Source organism: Primulina eburnea, chromosome 9 (assembly GCF_022965805.1).
Source record: "Primulina eburnea isolate SZY01 chromosome 9, ASM2296580v1, whole genome shotgun sequence".
Taxonomy (NCBI): Eukaryota; Viridiplantae; Streptophyta; class Magnoliopsida; order Lamiales; family Gesneriaceae; genus Primulina; species Primulina eburnea.
In genome coordinates this window covers 23,672,023-23,694,603 of record NC_133109.1, presented here as the reverse complement: position 1 = coordinate 23,694,603, position 22,581 = coordinate 23,672,023, and the positions used below count along the sequence as shown (strand labels likewise).

The 22,581-nt window shown below is 32.8% G+C and overlaps 1 protein-coding gene across 1 annotated transcript; it reads right to left on the bottom strand.

Annotated features, from left to right (window-relative positions):
• Positions 1 to 2,551: 2,551 nt before the first annotated feature.
• LOC140841358 (NAD(H) kinase 1-like) lies at positions 2,552 to 10,702 on the bottom strand. The gene is given in 12 exon segments (XM_073208709.1): positions 2,552 to 2,992; positions 3,168 to 3,232; positions 3,235 to 3,474; positions 3,626 to 3,704; positions 3,919 to 3,992; positions 4,214 to 4,320; positions 7,450 to 7,544; positions 7,692 to 7,805; positions 7,985 to 8,211; positions 8,834 to 8,953; positions 9,052 to 9,199; positions 10,335 to 10,702. Coding segments are annotated over 12 exon segments (1,629 nt in total). The 5' UTR covers positions 10,386 to 10,702; the 3' UTR covers positions 2,552 to 2,683.
• Positions 10,703 to 22,581: the final 11,879 nt, after the last annotated feature.

The following is a 22,581-nucleotide window of genomic DNA, read 5'->3' as shown; positions in this document are numbered from 1 at the left end:
GACTCGAAGACAATGCGGAAACCATGCTTGTTAAGAAGCGACCCGGACACCAAGTTCTTGCGAATGTCCGGTACATACAGCACATTGTTTAGAGTCAGTTCTTTTCCAGATGTCATCTTCAGAATAACTTTCCCTTGACCCTTGATTTCAGAAGTAGCGGAATTTCCCATTAATAGTTTTTCACCATTCTCATATTCCTCAAGAGTAGCAAACATCTCCTTGTCTGAGCAAACATGACGAGTGGCACCAGTGTCGATCCACCACTCCCTTGGGTTAGAACCCACCAGATTAACTTCTGATATTACAGCACAGAGATTCATATTCGAAACCTCTTGAGATATGTTCTCTACCACATTCGCCTCTCGGTTTCTCTTCGGCTTCTTACAATCAGATGCCTTGTGACCCATGCCATCACAATTATAGCATTTTCCCGATAACTTCTTCTTTGACACGCCTCCTTTGGGTCCCATGTTCAACCTTTTGCTGGAGGAGGAAAATGTTCTCTTTTTCGAGCTTTGGCCAGGCTCGACAACATTTGCCTTAGCGGCAACAGGAGAAAATAATCGTCTTTCCGAACTCTTGTTGTCTTCTTCGATGCGAAGTCGAAGAATGAGCTCTTCAACATTCATCTCCTTTCGCTTGTGCTTCAAGTAGTTTTTGAAATCTTTCCAAGCTGGTGGTAGCTTCTCAACAATAGCAGCCACTTGGAATGATTCGCTCAAAGTCATCCCCTCACCGTGAATCTCGTGAAGAATCACTTGGAGTTCTTGAACTTGCTGATAACCGGCTTTGAATCCACCATTTTAAAGTCCAGAAAGCGACCAACAAGAAACTTCTTGGCCCCGGCATCCTCGGTTTTGTACTTTCTGTCAAGGGATTCCCACAGCTCTTTAGCCGTTTTCTTTTCGCAAAACACGTTGTAGAGCGAATCTGCCAATCCGTTTAGTACATAGTTTCGGCACAAGAAATCAGAATGATTCCATGCCTCAACCGTACTAACAGATTCAACATCTCCCTCACCCTCGTTGAGTTTAGGAGCATCCTCAGTGAGGAATCTGGCCAGGTTCAGCATCGTCAAGTAAAACAGCATCTTCTGCTGCCACCTTTCGATGTCCACACCAGTAAACTTCTCGGGTTTTTCACCGTGACTCGCTGGAACAGAAACCGCAGCAGCACGTGGGGTACCATGAGGGACAACTTGAGGAGGGACAACTTGAACAGTTTCCCTTTGCACGTTAGTTTCAGTAGCCATATCTGAAACAAAGCTCGTAATAAGTAATCTGTTTTAAGATTGTTACAGAAAATGTATGCACAAACAGAAAGGTATACAAAAAGCAGCGAGATAGTATCACGAACTAAACAGTAGCACAATGTTTAAAGTAAAGCAAACCGAGGCCTGTATGAAATACAGTGTCCTTAAAACAGATTCGTCCCCTCCGGGATGTGCTTCGAGGTGAACTTGGACGGCTGTTTCTCAGGACAGGATACAACGGAAACAACCAGCAATACCTTAGCACGAGGTACCACAAAGGCGAACTGAGATGTACCTGAAATTTATCACGAGAGTAGAGTAACGACAGAGGAACAGCAGCCGGGGGAAGTAGTAGCAGCCGAGACAACAGAAAGCGAAGCTTCGAAATATCAGTCTCTGAATGACTTGAAAGGCCAAAGGTCTATCCAGCTGGAGCACCAAAGATCATAGTCCATAATGTAATTTTTCGAAAATAAAAAATAGCAAAAGTCAGGTGGGAAAATTTTGCCTTGATCGGTCCGACATTCGACGCACCCAGGTCGCGCTCAGTACGCTTGCACACAAGTCAAGCTTTTTTCCACTGCAAATCGGGCTCATGATTTGCAACCCCGTGCGCCTGTGTACGCGAGAGAGAGCCTCTTGACCAATCATTGTTACACCTACATAAAGTGCAACTCAATATAATCTCACCAATGCTATGTTTATTTTTTTATGTGGGACATTTCCCATTTACCAACTATTGGGCATTGCTTGTCCAATTTCCCATTCAACAAAAATATTCCTGCCCAATAGGCCTCTAGTCCAACAGAATCTTCCAGAAATGGCCGATTCATCTGATGATGCATTTGTGCATTGTTAGCTCCTCGATCTTGCTTCGCGATGTATCGAAGAAAGAGGAATCAGAGTCGCGACCAAACTCTCTGAAACCATATCAGAAAAAGAGAGAGAGAAGAACTCCATTGATGATCTATTATTAGCATCACAAAAACAATGTTCGAGTAATTTGTCAATTTTTTTTTACCATTTTAATCGTCTCGTTTCGGCTCCTGAGTGACAACCAAGACTTTAGCATAATATAAATGATAAATAAGAAAATAGAAAATGTTATTTTTATATAATATAATTTTTCAAATTTCCGTGTTAATTTTAGCATTTTAAATATTTTATTTTGATAGAATTACTTCTAATTTTAAATTTATTTATTTTGATTTTCATTATATTTACTTAATATATATTTTTTGGTTAAAAATTATGTATTGCTAATATTATTTTGTTAATAAATTTTTAATATTATTTTTAATTTTTTAATAATTCATTATTTCAGAATATTCCATTTTTCCTCTCCCATATTTTCACTACCTATTCACACACAAGCACAGAGGACATCATCCCTAAGCGGAATCTTAACCAAGTTTCGAAAAACTAGTATTTTCACGAATCACGAGGACCGTCGGAGGGTTGAGCCTTCCTCAGATTCCAGTGAAGGCCATCGTGGATGCTACTTAAGAAATCGTTAGTCGAATCAACCTGACATGCGGTGGGGACAGGCCATGGTGCCATGCTGCAAACAAGAGCATCCCCAGGGGCCAACTGTTTCCGGTCCTTTCCGTCAAAGGACACCCAGGCATGGCTTCTGCTGTGGAAAGGGACGACTACTCTGATCGTCACATGCTCTGGTAATATTAGAGGCCGGAAGGATAATGAGTGGGGGCAAATCGGTGTGAACAGAATCCCGGGAACCTGTATGCCATCAGATTCCATTACCAACGGTTTAAGAGCATGCAAAGATGAATTCCCTAATCACATAATTATCATGTACACTAAAATAGCAATTGGCATTTATTGTTTTGTGAATCTTTTCCCTTCCCCATAGAACATTGTTATGAGAGTTGATCAAACGTTGAAAAGCACACACCTGAGGATGGGCCATTGATCCTCCAGCTGCCAGGGAATATGCTGTGCTCCCAGACGTAGTAGACATATAAGACCGTCCCCTTGTACGCAGGTGACAAACGAGTTGTCGCAATAGCATTCAAGATTTGTAAGGAATGAAGCAATACCACGGTCAATAGTAACTTCATTCAAGACGAGCATGGGACCTTCATTCTCAAATTCACTTTTGGCTGCATCTCGAATGATACGGCACTGCAATCGATGTCTCAATGTAATACTGATAGGACCACTAAGGATGGAGTTCAGATATTCTCGGTAATGTTCGCTGTCCTGACTTGTGTTAAGGTTCATTTGACAGTCTAGAATATATCATTTTCAACAGACAATAGATTATCCACACAAGAAATTATAAATGATCGTGAAATAAAATAGAACTAAGAATGAAAACAAGAAACTGTAATTGAGAAGATTTCAGGATACAAAATGGGGTCATGAAACCGAGAGAACCTAAAGAAAATGGCACGATTGGAGGAACAGGGCCTTTGAACATAGATGCAGCCTGGAAAAACAAAAAAAAATGCAGTTATTTGCACATAGCTAGCAATTTTGAAAGTTATTCTTTCAGGAAAAAATCAAAGATACATTCAAAGGGCCAAAGTTGTGTGGAAAACTGCATCAACAATGGACATGGAGAAGCAAAATTCAATTCAGAAAAGTTAGGAACAAAATATTTCCCAGTTCCTTAAACATTGAGAGTAGAGCATCACACATACCCAAAGGACAGTTCCATCTCCACCTAGAGTCACAACGAGGTCAATGTTTGTATGCAAGTGTAGCATTTCCTTGTCTGTGGAGCATGGTATGGAGTTCAGAGAAGCAAACAAACACATAAATCAACTATAAAAGAACAGCTACAAAGCATCAATGTATTATCTAGTTTATTAAGTCGAGTTGCTATCATACTACACGAATGTCAAGTTTAGGAAAAAGAGGATATAAGATCGTGTATTTAGTATATTAATGAAGAAAAAAAGAACGATCATGTCATATAAAATCATTTAGTATTACCATCGATCCAGGTCTGTACAAAGCCATAGTATGATGATTCTGCCAAAAGCTCATTCTTTACTTGTGGTTCCACGAATATATTTAGTTTTTTCCGCTCTTTCAACCATCTGGGAAGGAGAAAAGGGCATCATACATCTTAAATGGAAATGAATATCATGATTTGTGAATTAAAAATAGATTAAAAAAATGGGTACAGTGCAGAGACAAGATTGAGATAAATATGGAATAAATCCCACCGGGCAATTTTTCTGATCATCCTCGAGTTTAAAGATGCCTTGGTGGTTTCAAGAAGTTTAAGACTTGTCACAGTGTATCTCGCAGTGGCTAACAAGTCCAAAGTTTTAACAAAGATTAAGGGAAAAATTACAAGCATTAAAGCTGTAACGTTCCGAAAATCGAAAAGTCCATGTAAACCATATGCATGCAAGTTATTAAATTTCTTTGGAATTTTATTAAATTGTTTTAAAGTTTTAAATGCATTTTTTTTCATTAATTTGTGTTTAAATATTTTTATGCATTTTATGCATAATTCATGCATGGTAGAATTTAATTCATGAAGTTTTAAAAGTTCATTCATTAAAGATTTTTAAGTTTCATTTTTCACTTGAACGAGGAACGGAGATCGGAGAATTTTCAAGAAAATTGTTTTAATTAATGATTTGTTTTTAAATATTAATTTAAGATGTTTTAAAGATATTTTTCAAGAATTGAGATTTATTGAGTAAATTTGGCCGCAAGATTTTAATTTTTTACAGTACGCAAATTTTAGCGAATCGGAGAAATTTTTAGGGTTCGGCTAATATTTTCAAAATCATTTCAACACGAAATATTTTTCGGGAGCGTGTTTGGATTTAATGAGCCTATTTTTAAGTTTATTGGACTTAAAACTTTTTTAAGCTTTTAATTAAACCATTTAGGACCGTTCGCTATTTGATTAATAATTAATTAATGACTACAAACATCATTTAATTACCATCAACCGACACTCCTTTTCCCCACCATCTTTCTCTCTCCTTTTCAACATTATTTCTCCAGCAAAGGCTTCGGCTACCATTTTATTTCAAAGAGAAATTCCTCGGCCATCTCCATTTCCTCTCAAGCAAGCTCCTTCCCCGCTTCTCCGTTGTCTCCCCGACGCGGGTCTCCTCAAGATTTCGAGCTTCTTAATATCAAAGGCACGCTTTGTACTTGTTCTTTTCTGCATCATACACGTTTATTATGTGGGTGATTATATTTGTGCATGAAAAACAAGATCTAGCCTTGTACATGAGAATTTTCTTGGTTTCCATGGGATTATGGTGTTTTCTTGTCCAACTCTCATGTTTTCCTGGTTGCTGTGCAAGGGGCTGCTGCTGTCGGTTGTTAAGGGCTGAAAAAGGGTGTCAAGAAATTTCCTTGGAGTTTAAAACATTGGACAGATCGTGTAGGGTGAGCGACCAAGAGCAAGGTCTCAATAGGTTGGCTCGATCTTTGGGGTTCTATCCTGCTGGGTGCAGCCAGCTGAGCAGGGGCTTAGACGAGCCTTAGATCAGACCCTGGTGGGTCTGATACGAGGCTTGGAAGGGCTCGGCTCTTGCTGGAACCATCCAAGACGCTGTGGATCAAAATGGTAGAAGTTTGGCTTTGGTTTGGACGTTTGGGGAGAATAGAGAGTTGTAGGGGGCTGCGGCTTGCATGGAGGTGCAGCCGTGGGTTCAGCAGGTCCAGTGGGAGCCTAGGGTGGTCTAGGTGTGATTAATTCGGTTCGATTCGGATTAAAACGGGGAGCTGGGTCCAAGTTTTAAAACAATTTGGTTAAGTTATGAAATGGACTCGATTTTACGTCTAGGAATGCTTATTAATATGTTTTGGGATATTTTTTGGAGTTTAGTAAGCTTCAAATCAAAATAATGAGTTTTGGATTTATCCAAGATTTAGTCACCTCACGAAACGTTAATTAAAGGATTAATGGAGACGTCTAGATTTAAGCTTAATAAAATTATGAGAAATTATATTTAAGCTCAAATAATTATTATAAGTCTAAGTTTTTAAATTGGGAATTTTATGCTAAGATTTGGTTTAATTCGGGATTAAAACGCATTAATAGGTTATATTTAAAGATTAATTCAAAAGTCATAGATTTAAGCCAAATAAAAATATGGGAAACTTCACGTATGCTTAAATAATTATTTGGGACATGTTAGAGTCAATGGAATTTAGAAAATGTCAAAGAAGTGAAATTTTACGTCTAGGGGTGAAACGATAATTTTTGGGTTTCCATGGGCAAAATAGTCATTTTTCACCCGGGGTGAGATTTTGATTCTGGCAGCGCCCTGAGCACAAATTTATGATATTTTAAATGTTCATACATCATGATCATGATTTTAAGATTTTATGAAGATATACGTCGCATGCTTGGATTTAAGAAAAATTGCATTTATTCAAGATTTTTATAAGTGATAAAAATGATAATGTTTTGAATGATGGGAATTAGTTGTTACTATCGAAGTATATGTAAATGGTTAAGACGTATATGTAAATGCTGATGATGAGGCCTAGGCACAGTGGATGGGTGATCATGTCACTGATGTCCAACAGCCGCCGGGTACCACGGTTCTATGTATGATGGATCCATCGTAAATGATGTACGATAGTCACCTCTAATGAACTGAATTCACCAAAGATGAATGATGGACGATGAATGATGAACGATAAATGAATGATGAATGATGAACGATGAATGATGATTAACGATGAGCTGTTTTGACACGTCATGATTTTACACGACACGTTTATATTACGTTTTTAAAGTTCAAGAAAGGTATGTTGAGTATGATATTTTTCACTGCTGTGTGCTATGTATATGTATTTGCTATTAACGGTGCAGGTGTGTTGAGTCTTTAGACTCACTAGGCGTGTGTGATGCAGGTGAGCTTCATGATGAGGAGACTTGAGGTGCCGAACCTGAGTAGGCAGACCTGGTGCGGTGACATGACCCGAGGACCATATGTTTTCCGCATTATGAGTTATGAAATTAAGAGGAGATGAACATTTTCTTACGATGATGAATTTAAGATTTTTACTCGATTATGTTTACGTATGATTTTGAATGAGTTTGATTATTTTAAATTGTGCTATTTTTATTGTCAAATATTTAAGATCATTTTTAAATGTTATTTCGAAAATGCGAACTTTTAGCTTTATAAAAAAAAACATTTCCGCATTTTAAAATAGCAGGCGTTAGAAAAGCATCTTACCTGACCATTTCAAAACAGAGACTTTGTACAGAAGTTGAATTTGGCTTAGTCAATATAAGCACAGTCTGAGGAGGAGATTCCCACTTCAAGGAAATCTGAAACAAGATTTTATTCACATATTATTACTTAAATTTAAAAATTTTACCACATAAAATTATTTGAGATACGGATAAACAAGCAATGAGAGATCAATCAAAATGATGCAAGATAACACTTGATAAACTCTAGTAAAGTAGTTATACCTGTTTGCTGCTACGTTCCGCAGTTGTTATATTACCCTTTTCGAAAGAGACAATGTCATGTTTGTGGCGATCACCTTTTTCACCATTGCAACACCATGATAGCCTAAAAGATGCCTGTGTCCATGAAACCGATATGTCAAATCTTGTTCTACCATATCTTTTTATTTTATCACGCATTTTTAACCATGCGAAATATGAAAAAAACATTAATGCAGGTTAAAAATCTAAATATTAAAAAGCACATGTCAATAATCTTAATCCAAATGTGATGAGACTAAGAGACGATATCACACCTTCCTCATCATCTTAGTTTGCACCTCGGGAGAGTCAGAATCATATTCACCATCTCGAAGAACTTCATTAGCGCATATATCATCTTTCCCGTTGCACAACTCACATTTTTCACTTTTTTCATCAAACTCACATTTTTCATTTTTTTCATCAAACGCTATTTGGTCAAGCAAGTTCCCAGCTTTCTGAACATTAAACTTGCTGCATTGCCCTCCTCTTGATGACAACACTGCAAAGCAGCCAGAACATTTTATCTTGCGGAATCCGGGAAACATTAAATCCATATCAAGGAAACAGAAGAAAAATTTAGTATGCAAAATTTTACGGTTGACAAAAGGTGCAAACCAATACCAGGTTAGATTCTCCTCGTGTCGTTGCCAAAAATCTACCAGGAATACTACAGTTCCTCAAAAGTATTCATTGCTAGTTTTAATTTTAATAGACTAAATACGCCAAAAAAGGGAAATGTATCTGTTCCCTGTTAGTTGGAACTTTCAAGATATAGAACAGAATATAAATAGAATAATAAGATAATAAAAAACTCATCAATTTTTATGATCCTTGATTGATTCATCTTCCTTGTTAGACCCAAATTTGGAGTCTTTGTATTCCAAACAAAACATAGATCAGTTGATTAGTTACAACTAAAATGAGCTGGAAATCACAAACAGATATAATTCCTTTCGCCTGTCTTTTAAAACTCCAACGTGATATTGGTTTGCAAGTCAACCTAAACATATAGGTCAAGAAATGACCACTGACCAGAAACCTAAACAAATATCCACTCGTTCATTCAATAGGTGATCTACATGTAGTCAACTTTACCATATACATACAAGATGAGGAATAACCTCTTTGCTCCAACAGCGAATTACGTGTCCTCTCCAGTTCATATTTGCGCTTCCATTCAGCAGCCTCAGCTTGTGCAGAAGCCTTCCCTTCAGTAACTCTTCTTAGAGCCTTCGCTACAGCTAAAATCACAGGTCGAATCAAATGTTATGTATTAAGATGTGCGGCTGGTCCAGATTAGAGCATAACTTCAAATGGTTAAGTACTACAAAAGACACACTTCTTAAAGCCTCTGAAAATTCGAAAAGATGATCATCAATTCCATCGAGGAGCGGCTGTTCGATAAGCTCATGGACAGCCTTTTCAGAGTTCAATATAGACAGAGAATCATTAAAACCATTTTCCGCTGGTGACACGCCAAATTTACCCTGTTCAGAAAAATCATGTCAGCCTTCAGAATTTCTTCAAGTGTTCTGAGGAAAGTGGAAACTATTGCAACACTCAAATGATCGCGATACAAAAATATGCGGCTGTTATTGAGACAAGTGAAGTAGGTCATTCTGTAATATGTCCTGTTCCAAACTCGCAATAACATATGGAACTCATCCCACGTATAAGCCTTATGCCACTACATCGTCTTTATTTACTTCATACAGAGCACTATAAGAAGCAACTGTATTTGTACATATTTCACTATATGGGGATCTCTTCGATTCTAGCATAATAGCGGTCCTCGTATACATGAATTATCGGAGTTTCCCTAATACTCTTGATAAAGTATATTGCTTCTAATTGAGAATTATTACGCTACATTCTTCTGCCTTTGATCACACGTGATTATACTCAAGAGAATAACTGTAGTCCTCGAATATGATGCATAAACGGAGTTTCCCAAATACTTCTCAATAATTATTTACTTCAAATGGGGATTTATTACGTAATAATATTTGACCATACATGTTATCATACTCAAGAAAATAAGCCAGACGCATATCACACACTTGAATCATGTGAGAGTCTGGTTTAAAATCTTTTATGCTCACCACTTGATTGCCAGTTGAGAATCAAATAACGGAATTTTATAGTATTAAAAGGTCCGTTCCCATTTATCCGAGCACACACCAATTTGGTCCAACATATGCACGCATGATCAGTACTGGCCTTTATACTCGCCAATCAACAAAGTAAATAAACAGCAGACAGTCAATTACTGGCACAAATCCTCATCAATCCATATTCAATAAGTCAACATCATCACTGAGAACTTAAAGACAATTAGCTACCGGCACCCGACCTCGCGATTCAGGAAGACAATAAATCGATAGAATATTACCGGCCCTCGTACCCTTCAGTCAAAAGTCCAAGAAAACAATCAAACAGTAAGCAAGCATAACCACTACCGACCTTCGTGCTCGACAATCAAGAAAATAATTAAACAGCAAGAATAGTATTTCACTGTCACGCATCGTCACCAATCAAGAAATCAAGAAACTAATACCGTACGAAGATAATTCTTAACCCCAGAAAACCAATCTACATTCAAACAAATAAAAAAAATCGTACGTTGGAGGTATAAGAGTTGCTTGGAGACGAGGGACCCTCCCTCTGGTACATGAGTTCCTGTATAAAAACACACACGAAAACAGACGCACAGAGAGAGAGAGAGACGGCGATCAAATCCTGTTCAAGAATCTGCAGAGATAACACTGATTACAGGCCAATCAAACAAAGGGTGGTTTTAGCGGGCAGGCGTGTTTCATTCCCACGCTACGCATTTATTTATGAATGATGGAGGTTGTCAGGAATGGAAGGAAGTTCGCGGTGGGACCCACTACACGACGCGTGCTTCGGAGATGAGCACAGAGGATCTCTGAGACTATGACTGGGAAAGAAGGATATTCGAGAAGTCGAGATTGTGGCGGGGTGGGCTTTTGACAGGTCCGAATTTTTATACTTTTATTTTAATTTGTAACTCAATATTATTTCAGCAAATTGTCCGAAAATTATTCCTACCAATTACAACCTTTCTTCACACTGTCCAACTATTATCATTTATTGAATAGAATAGTTTATGGTTATAGTTTACATCATTATTTTTTGACCCGACACAACGTAGATTTTCTACATATTAGTATGTACTTTGATTCGTTTACCAATTCTATTGAAGATCATCAGGTGACGGTATGTACTTTGATTCGTTACTATTGAAGATCATCAGGTGACGAGGTTGATTGTAGTTTCAAAATACATAAGAGCAAATGCGTTGTGAATATATCAGATGTGATCTGATTAGTTAATAGAACAAGACATGTGCTTTATAAGAAATGTGTTTTCCTAGTTGTACATACGATGTCACTATTATTACTCAAAGATATATCACACTCTTATTGAATTCATTTGCAATTCTCGATATATCGATTATTGAATATTTGATCGAGATATATGGATTGAAGGGACCATACTGACATTAACCATAACTTAAGGTTCTTGCATTCACCATTGGTGATACCTAGGAAATCAATCTACTAGACGCTCTTACCATGATCTGATGGTGCAATCAGACTTAAGTTCTGATATTCTTGATCATGGGGTTGATGAGAACAATGGAGCTAATTAGAATAAGTCTGAATAAGAATAAATGTTATTAAAAATCACATGATTTTTTGAATTCATGGTTAGCTATATCCCTGAAATATTGAGGGTCGGACAAGTATCGAATTATGCGTTCCCGTTGAGATAGTCAAATTCAAGAAGTTGAATTTGGCGACTATAGTTTGATGGAGATCAAATAAATTTCTTATAAAGAAGTTTATAAGATAAATCCATATGATGGGAGATGTCAAAGTTAGCTTAATTGTTGATTAAGTAAAGAGAGTGAAAATGTCTATTTTAGTAAAGGAGTTCACAAAACTAGCAGCTTCGAAAAAATGGATCAGTGTAAATTTTGATCTTAGAAGTTTTCAACTCTCATTATATGAAAAAGACGGTACATCAGTGTTATCTGATCGTTGATTGAGATTATAATGAGTTATTTATTTAGATTGTACTAACTAAATAATGATACTAGTAGCGATCATTACTATATATACACGATTCTCAAGAAATATTCTAGATGGGTCTAGAATTGATTTATGAATTGATTTACAGTTAATTAGAAATTAAATTATAGTTATTTAATTTTACATATATATCTACACATGCACATATGTATATGTATATGTATATCATTCATTATCAAGAGTTTACATAGGAATCATAATGGGATTAGGATTATTAATCCAAATATAAGCGAGATTACTGATGTGACCATGAATAAAAATTTATAAATATTTCATCGAGATTCATATGAAATAACACTAGTTTTTACACACATCATAAATTTCCCCCTCCCTCTCTCAACAAAAATTTGGTCAAACCATTTTCACAAGGAAAATTCACGACCACTTTCACAGCCACATCGCCGCCATTTTTGGAACTCATGCGGTCCAATCTCAATGTTCGTTTAGATATCTAGTGAGATCTAAAGGAGGAATCTAATCCAATCGTGGATTTGATTAGGTGATCCAAATAGGAAGATATGTTCGTAGGTATTTTTAAAAAAGACCAACATTGCTAATCATGGACAAGTTTGGTGTGCAATGTTTAATACGCAAAGGTAAACAATTCTAAATACTTTAAATTTTTAAATCATATGATACCCAATAAATGTTTTGAATGAATAAACTAAAAATTTTAAACATTTGTTGCACCTTAGGTATGTGAAAATGGTACACCAACAATTGTATCAAAGTCAAGTTGTAGTGCCCAAAACTAGAACAAGTAAATTCCACGCTTAATAAAAATTTAATTTGATTAATCAATGATTTAAATGGTGCATGATTAAATTATTTTAAATGTTCATATGCTCATGTTTATATAATTTAAAAATGTTTTCTAGAGTTTTAGCTTTTCAGGCGAATGTTCAATGTCGAACGGGTGAATGAGACCAGAGACGATACGTTGCAAAAATTTAAGATTATCTTTTATTTTAATTCAAGAAAATTAATTATTTTAAATGATTTGCGATTTTATTTTTTAAATTCTGATTTAATTTATTAGGCAAGTTATAAAATTTTAAGCGTTTAAAATGTAAATTTTAAAAATTAAAGATTTATTACTTAAATTTGGGGTAAAATATTTTATAAAGTTTTTTATGTCATAATTAATTAATTTAATTAGTATTTAAGTTGGATTAGGATTTTAAGTATCTTATTCAACAATTTTTTTAAAAAAAAAAACTGGAGATATAAATCTTGTTTAAATTTGGCACTTAATCTTTTAAAATTAAAGGGTGAGATTTTTGTTATCTAGTGCTTGTTTAAATTATTGATTAGAGTTTTAATCTACATAACAACCCTCAAACTCGCATAATAATTATATAAACCTACGCATTACGGGTTCAGATCCTCTGCGGTGCAGAGAAAAACAGCACACGGTGCTGTGCGATCAAACTACGTCATTTACTGTCTTTTTCCCCCCTTTTGTATTCATTAAATTTGTACCGAATTTTGACCAGCAACTTGGACTTCTCTCACCTGATAGAATAGTTAAATGATAAATTAATTATTAGCTTGACTTAAAAAATTAAATCTCAACAAAAATTTTATTAGAGGGTAATTTTTTAAAATATATAAATTAAATTCTTGTTAAATTTATTTTGTATGAAATAATATATAGTTTAATTCTATTAAGTTAAATTAATTATTTTAAATTAAATAATATTATATTAATAATAATATTTTTACCAGTTGTTAACAATTTCTTGATATCATTCTCTTAATTCAATGAGTATTGTCAAATTTATTTTTTCAATTAATAAAATTTGCAACAATATAAGAATATTAGCATCCTAATGCTTAAATTAAAATTTAGAACATTTACATCATGGAGTATAAGATAAAACTAAAAGTTAGCACTACATTTAATTTGTGTCCGAAATATTAAAATATGTTTAGATTTTAAATTCACCATACCCAAAATATAGTTTATAGAAATTAAAAATATGATTACATTGTCTTCTTCTTCATCAAAATGTAAGGTACATCCTCTAATCAAAATGCACAATAATTTCATATTTCCTAAAAATATAACCTAAAAATAATTATATATATATATATATATATATATATATATGGAAAAAGTTTGTATTCATTTGAAATAGATGTGATCTAACATTTTTAATTTAATAATAAGTAGATACATAATTCAAGAAGAAGAATAATAACAATGCATCATCAGTTTCCATGAATTTCGGTTTTTAAAAAACAGTCTAAAGATGAGATAAGCCAAACTCGTGAAATTCGAAGTATATTCCAATATGGGGAAAAAAAATAAATAGTTCATAAATTTTGAGCCTTCATTTCAATTAACACTATTCTACCTTTAAAAAAAAAGGAGAGTTATTCAAGAATATACAAAAGATATATCTCCATTGAAATTCATGACCTCAATAGAATACTAGGAATGGTCAAGTACCGCCTACATTCGATAAGGATACTAATTAAACAAACTTTTTTTACTAAGATAAAATAAATTGCATGGGTTTATTTTTTGATGTTCGGAGATTTGAATAACTCATACGTCATTCATTCTTTTTCACAGAAAGATTTTACTAAAAGACTTTGACAATTACAATGGCTTGCAACTACCCACTTCAGCAGGACGTACCAATGCTTAGCTGAAACTCTTACATGGGTGTATTCAACCTAGAGATTTAACGACTTTTAATGACTTTTTTTAATAAGAGACTTTTGTGGATTTGACAGACATTTGTAGAATCTCACAGATTTCTAAACAGAATTCCATAGACTCCTGTAGACTTTTTGCAAGACTTTTGTAGACTTTTGTTAACTTTTTCATATGAAAATCCATGACTCTTGTAATATTTTTATGGGGGTATATTCAATCTAGACTCTTCATTTGAAATATTATTATTATTATTAATGTAAATAAAATTTATTTAAAATGTAAATAGATTTTATTTGTGAAAACAAATAATGAATCACTAGTCAATTTAGAACTCAAAATTGAACTTCTCGATCCTAACCAATTCAACATAAATATTAATTAATCAAAAAATTTAGAATATATAACAATTTCTTTTTGTGAATATTAGATTAAAAAATCAAAATAGTATGACAATTTGATAAAATTTCAGAAGTAGTTTATGAAATAAAATCTAACTTATATTGACAATATGTTCAACATCGCTCCACATTTGATTTGCTATAGCATCTCTCCATGCATTAGCATTTGTCCGTTGTTGTTCTTGTGTATCGAATAATTCACCAAAGTTGTCATCTTCGTAAACTTGTTCTGATGAAGATGGTGGAACTTCAATCTCGGTTTCAACTGAAAATTCATCATAACGACACTCCTTGCGAAGAAAATTGTGTAATCCAGCACAAGCCAATACAATCTCTGTCTGTGTTGTATATTTAAACGGAGGAGCAGTTTTGAATAATTTGAACTGCGATTTAAATATGCCAAATAACCTTTTAATTACGTTCCTCAAAGAAGCATGGTAAAGATTGAACAACTCTTTTGCATCTTCAGGGTGGCGACCTTGGCCAGTGAAATCTTGGAGATGATAACGCACACCACGAAAAGGAGCCAAGAATTGACGTCGATTTGGATATCCACCATCCACTAAAAAGAATTTACCTATCAAACCATATTTTGTAAGATCAAGTAACTAATGTATAGAATATATAATCCTAAAAAATAAAAAAAAAATTAAATAAGCTAGTAGCATTAAAAAAATAACCTTGTGTCACTTTAAGCCCGTTATTTCTTGATAAAACATCTGTCAATACGTTTGAATCATGTGCAGATCCCTCCCATCCATTGAGCACATATATGAATTATAAATCAAAGTTACATGCTGCTAAAACATTTTGAGAAATCGTCCCATGACGATTACGATAACTATTAGTATGACGCCCAAACACCGTGGCAGGAATATGAGTGCCATCAATAGCTCCAATGCAATCCTATAACAACAATATAATAATAATATTTACAACAACATCAATAACAAAAACAACAAAAAGAATTTCATTACTTACATTGAAATAAGGATAAAATCTTGTACTCTCTCTTATTTTTTCGGGCACTGCAGATCCATGTTTGACCATCATATCTGCTGCAATGCTATTTAATGCTTTCAACACCTTGTTGAAGTTTTGGCTTGTATTGTAGTGTGATCGTTCAAAGGTTTTACGAATTAAGCAATATCGGGTATTATGACCAACAACGAGTAAAAATACGGCAAGCATTTCTTCAATACAAATGTATCATGTATCTTGTAAATGTGTTTTCTCTCTAAGAATGTTTCACAATTTTAAAAATACATCGGGGTACATTCTATAAATCTCTCGAAAGTTTGTTGGATCTTCTTTTAATATTTTATGAATATAATCGTAACCCCTTGAAGTTATTGGCCGTCTATTTAAAGGACGATGAACACGTTCACAATTCATGTTAGCTATATGCTTAGTAAAATTATAGAGGCTCCCACGAACTTCAACTAACAAAAACCTAATATTTTCGTGTAATTCTTCTTCAAATTCATCTTCTTCCATTTGTTCTTCTACTTCATCGACGTTGATATTTGACATTTAAATAAACTACCTGATATCAAACAGATAATTAAAATAAAAGAAACTCTATAAATTTATTAAAAACCATTCCATGTATCAAACAAGATATGTTCAAGAAACAACAAAAAACTTATATAAATCATCCAAAATTCAAGAGTTTTCTACTAGATCAATAATTAGAAAAACAATGCGAATAGAATTTTTAACATAAGGTAACTATTTAAGAATTGTGTTTCAAAACATACTCATTCATTCAATTTATAATATATCCATCCCGAACGCTCTTCAATGGTCATTTTCAAGAAATCCATCTCTTTTGATCTGGTATTGAGTAAATCAAGCACCTTATATCGAGTACGATTATCTAAATTTGGGACCTCCTTGATAGCATCCCAACAAGTGTCACCTGCATTCCCTATTGATTCTATCTTAGAAACCACCTTCTCAAGACTATGGGAGAACTCATGCATAGCATTTGGGTCAATACTTTTGAATGTGTTTGATTTTGCTTCAAACTCGGTCCTATTCCGTTTCCTAGTTGTTGCTGGAACCTCTGAACTTATGGGCTGAGAGGGTAATGGTGAAATAGAGTCCTCGAAAAATGGAGGTTGATACGAAGATTCTTGTCCGTCGCTTTGCACGAAATATTCACCAATGTTGTGATCAAACACATAATCGTCTATTAAACTAGTTCTCCTATTTTCTTCTATCTCAAATTTTCTTGCATCAGTGTCATCTCCTACTCCAATTGAGTGTTTTCTTGTAGCAGTTCCAGTCCCAACCACAATTCTCAGGTCTTCATAATCCTCAAAAGTGTTTGTCCGATAGTGTTCATGTTTAGGATGAGACTGGTAGCATAAGCTTACAATAACTGTTGTATCTTCCTTTGAACCACTTTAGACGACTTTGATATTGTGTAATAGTTTTTGCACACCCAATCTTGTCATTCAGAGCGGGAAGTATTTTCTTTTCTACAGTTTTTTTTGCTAAATACCCCATTCTTATCACGCCATCCTCTCATGGCAGCATCAACCATAATTTTTAGAAATTCATTGCTCTTTTCAATCGTCCACACATTATATATTTCTCGTGAATCTCCCATTGATAGTATTACTTAAATATGCATAAGATAAAATCTCAAGAACAACTCACAACAAATTTTATTAAAATTCTATAATCCATAACAAACCTAAAACTATGCAATATACGCATATTGAAAACATGATATTTAAATAATAAAAAAAAACTTACAGACTATTAATTATATTCATTCAAACCTAAAACTATGCAATATACATATACTAAAAACATGATATTTAAATAATAATAAAATACTTACAAATTAATAAAATACTTGCAAATTATTGATTATACTCATAACAAACCTAAAACGATGCAATATACATATATTAAAAACATGATATTAAATAACAATAAAAAACTTACAAATTATTAATTTAGTGAGACATTTGGTACAATTGTGAAATTAGGTTTGTGTGCATCGAATTATTCTCAATAGGATTTGTGTGAATGTGTAGACAAAATCATGAAATTATATAGATTTATGATAAATAATCATGATCAAGCTGACAAGGAAAAAATAAAAATGAAACACCATAGTAATTGAGAAGTCAACTTGAATTTGTACAACAACAAAAAAAAAATCGTGACTGAAGAAGGGAATAATACCTTTGAAGGAAATTGTGCAGGAGGAAGAAGAGCGGCCGCCGATATGGGGTGCAAAAATTTGTTGATAAAATTCTACCAAAATCTCTAAGGTGAGTAGAAGAGAATTTTTTATTTCTAATTGTTGTACCTATTGTTTTAAATTTTGTACATAAAGAAATCTATAAGAATCATGGAAAATCTATGGAAATTTCTACTGGTGTATTCAACATGGGAAATTTATTGACTTTTAATGATTTTGTAGATTTTAAAAATCTAGAGGTATTCAATCAAGACTTTTGCATACTCTATAGAAGTCTTGTGGTATTCAAAATATACTTTAATGGAGTTTTAAAAAGTCAAGTGGTATTCAACATTGACTTTTATAAACTCTATAAAAGTCTACAGGTATTCAAATTTTCCATGGACTTTTAATAACTCCATGGAATTCATTGACATACAAACATTAAAGCCTAAAGTACAACTACAAATTGTAAAAAATTGTATTTGGTTCACCCCAAAGATTTGAATGGATTTTTAAAATTTCTAACTCTCTCTCTGTCGCTTCACATCATATATCTTCATATCTTCTCTCCTCTCATCTATTTCTATTACTCTCTCAAATTTTCGAAGTGTATCTCTATATATATTTTCATCTTTCTTTTTCAAATTTTTCATTTTTTAGCTGATTGTTCATTTAATAATTTTTTATTTTAATAACACGGAGAAATTTTGAATTATAGAATTGATTTTGTGATTTTTAATTTATGATTTATACAAATTAATGTAATATTCAATAATAATAAAAGATGATCAAAAAAATGTTGTTTAATTCTTAATAATTGAATAGTTTCGTAACAACAATGATTTTTTAAATTCATTTTCGTATTTTTAATTAATATGTAAGCTATGATATTTTTATACAAAATTATATTCACACAATAATAAATAATATTTTTTTTACATTTATATTATCAATTTAAAAATAATATTACATGTTAATCAATTGATGTATTTTAAAAAATTTACAAACATGCATATAAACCCACATTATATACATGTATGGATTAAACGATTTAACTTTTAAATAAGTAAATTTATTTATTAATATAAATATTAAAAATAATTTCAAATTGAATATGTTATATATGTCAATTAATTATTGGTTCAAAGAAATTAATAAAAAATCACATGTTATAGTTAAGTACAAAGTTTATAAAATTCTATAAAAAAAAATCTACACTACAAAAGTCTATAAAAATCTTGCAAAAAAGTCTACATAAATCCACATAAATCTGTTTATAAATCTGTGAGATTCCATAAAAGTCAATAAAAATTTATCAAATCCATAAAAGTCTATCATTTAAAAAAATAATTAAAAGTCATCAAAACTCTGAATTGAATACACCCCCCCCCCCCCACTTATAGATTTTCATAGTCTTCAAAAATCAAATTTGAATACCACTTTACTTTTAACAACTCTACAAATCCTAATTTGGATACCTCAAAACTTTTATAGAGTCTACAAAGTTCCATGTTGAATACCTCTAGATTTCTAAAATCCATGAAAGTTAAATTTCTTAGATTGAATATACCCCATTAGTATCTCAAAAACTTAATATAAAATAGTAGTAAGACTTCTAACTATCAATAATTTTAAAATAATTAATTTAACTTAATAGAATTAAACTATATATATTATTTCATACAAAATAATTTAACAAGAATTTAATTTATATAATTATTTTAAAAAATTACCCTCTAATTAAATTTTTGTTGAGATTTAATTTTTTAAGTTAAGCTAATAATTAATTTATCATTTAATTATTCTATCGGGTGATTTTGGTCTGATTTGATTTCTTAGTGTGTTTTTAAAAAATTTAATAGTAATAAACTTTGCATGAATAATTGATTGTCTAAAAAATTACATTAATTATTATTTATATTGACCTGTTGTTAGTAATTAATTCAACAAAACCAAAAGTTGAGGATGTGATTTTTGCACAAGAAGCCCAAGTTGCTGGTCAAAATCTAGTACAAATTTAATGAATATAAAATGGAAAAAAAGCCAGTAAACGACGTCATTTGATGGCACAGTACCGTGTGTTGTTTTCTCTGCACCGTGTGTAGTGCGTGGGTTCAGATCCTCTGCGGTGCAGAGAAAACAACACACGGTACTGTGCCATCAAATGAGGTCGTTTACTGGCTTTTTTCCATTTTATATTCATTAAATTTGTACTGGATTTTGACCAGCAACTTGGGCTTCTTGTGCAAAAATCACATCCTCAACTTTTGGTTTTGTTGAATTAATTACTAACAACAGGCCAATATAAATAATAATTAAATGTAATTTTTTAGACAATCAATTATTCATGCAAAGTTTATTACTATTAAATTTTTTAAAAACACACTAAGAAATCAAATCAGACCAAAATCACCCGATAGAATAATTAAATGATAAATTAATTATTAGCTTAACTTAAAAATTAAATCTCAACAAAAATTTAATTAGAGGGTAATTTTTTAAAATAATTATATAAATTAAATTCTTGTTAAATTATTTTGTATGAAATAATATATATAGTTTAATTCTATTAAGTTAAATTAATTATTTTAAAATTATTGATAGTTAGAAGTCTTACTACTATTTTATATTAAGTTTTTGAGATACTAATGGGGTATATTTAATCTAGGAAATTTAATTACTTTTGATGACTTTCATGGATTTTAGAAATCAAGAGGTATTCAACATGGATTTTTGTAGACTCTATAAAAGTTTTGGGGTATCCAAATTAGGATTTGTAGAGTTGTTAAAAGTACAGTGGTATTCAAATTTGATTTTTGAAGACTATGAAATAAGTATCCAAAATTTCCATAGATTTTCCATGATTCTTATAGATTTCTTTATGTACAAAATTTAAAACACTAGGTACAACAATTAGAAATAAAAAATTCTCTTCTACTCACCCTAGAGATTTTGGTAGAATTTTATCAACAAATTTTTGCACCCCATATCGGCGGCCGCTCTTCTTCCTCCTGCACAATTTCCTTCAAAGGTATTATTGCCTTCTTCAGTCACGATTTTTTTTTGTTGTTGTACAAATTCAAGTTGACTTCTCAATTACTATGGTGTTTCATTTTTCCTTTTTCCTTGTCAGCTTGATCATGATTATTTATCATAAATCTATATAATTTCACGATTTTGTCTACACATTCACACAAATCCTATTGAGAATAATTCGATGCACACAAACCTAATTTCACAATTGTACCAAATGTCTCACTAAATTAATAATTTGTAAGTTTTTTATTGTTATTTAATATCATGTTTTTAATATATGTATATTGCATCGTTTTAGGTTTGTTATGAGTATAATCAATAATTTGCAAGTATTTTATTAATTTGTAAGTATTTTATTATTATTTAAATATCATGTTTTTAGTATATGTATATTGCATAGTTTTAGGTTTGAATGAATATAATTAATAGTCTGTAAGTATTTTTTTATTATTTAAATATCATGTTTTCAATATGCGTATATTGCATAGTTTTAGGTTTGTTATGGATTATAGAATTTTAATAAAATTTGTTGTGAGTTGTTCTTGAGATTTTATCTTATGCATATTTAAGTAATACTATCAATGGGAGATTCACGAGAAATATATAATGTGTGGACGATTGAAAAGAGCAATGAATTTCTAAAAATTATGGTTGATGCTGCCATGAGAGGATGGCGTGATAAGAATGGAGTATTTAGCAAAAAAAACTGTAGAAAAGAAAATACTTCCCGCTCTGAATGACAAGATTGGGTGTGCAAAAACTATTACACAATATTAAAGTCGTCTAAAGTGGTTCAAAGGAAGATACAACAGTTATTGTAAGCTTATGCTACCAGTCTCATCCTAAACATGAACACTATCGGACAAACACTTTTGAGGATTATGAAGACCTGAGAATTGTGGTTGGGACTGGAACTGCTACAAGAAAACACTCAATTGGAGTAGGAGATGACACTGATGCAAGAAAATTTGAGATAGAAGAAAATAGGAGAACTAGTTTAATAGACGATTATGTGTTTGATCACAACATTGGTGAATATTTCGTGCAAAGCGACGGACAAGAATCTTCGTATCAACCTCCATTTTTCGAGGACTCTATTTCACCATTACCCTCTCAGCCCATAAGTTCAGAGGTTCCAGCAACAACTAGGAAACGGGATAGGACCGAGTTTGAAGCAAAATCAAACACATTCAAAAGTATTGACCCAAATGCTATGCATGAGTTCTCCCATAGTCTTGAGAAGGTGGTTTCTAAGATAGAATCAATAGGGAATGCAGGTGACACTTGTTGGGATGCTATCAAGGAGGTCCCAAATTTAGATAATCGTACTCGATATAAGGTGCTTGATTTACTCAATACCAGATCAAAAGAGATGGATTTCTTGAAAATGACCATTGAAGAGCGTTCGGGATGGATATATTATAAATTGAATGAATGAGTATGT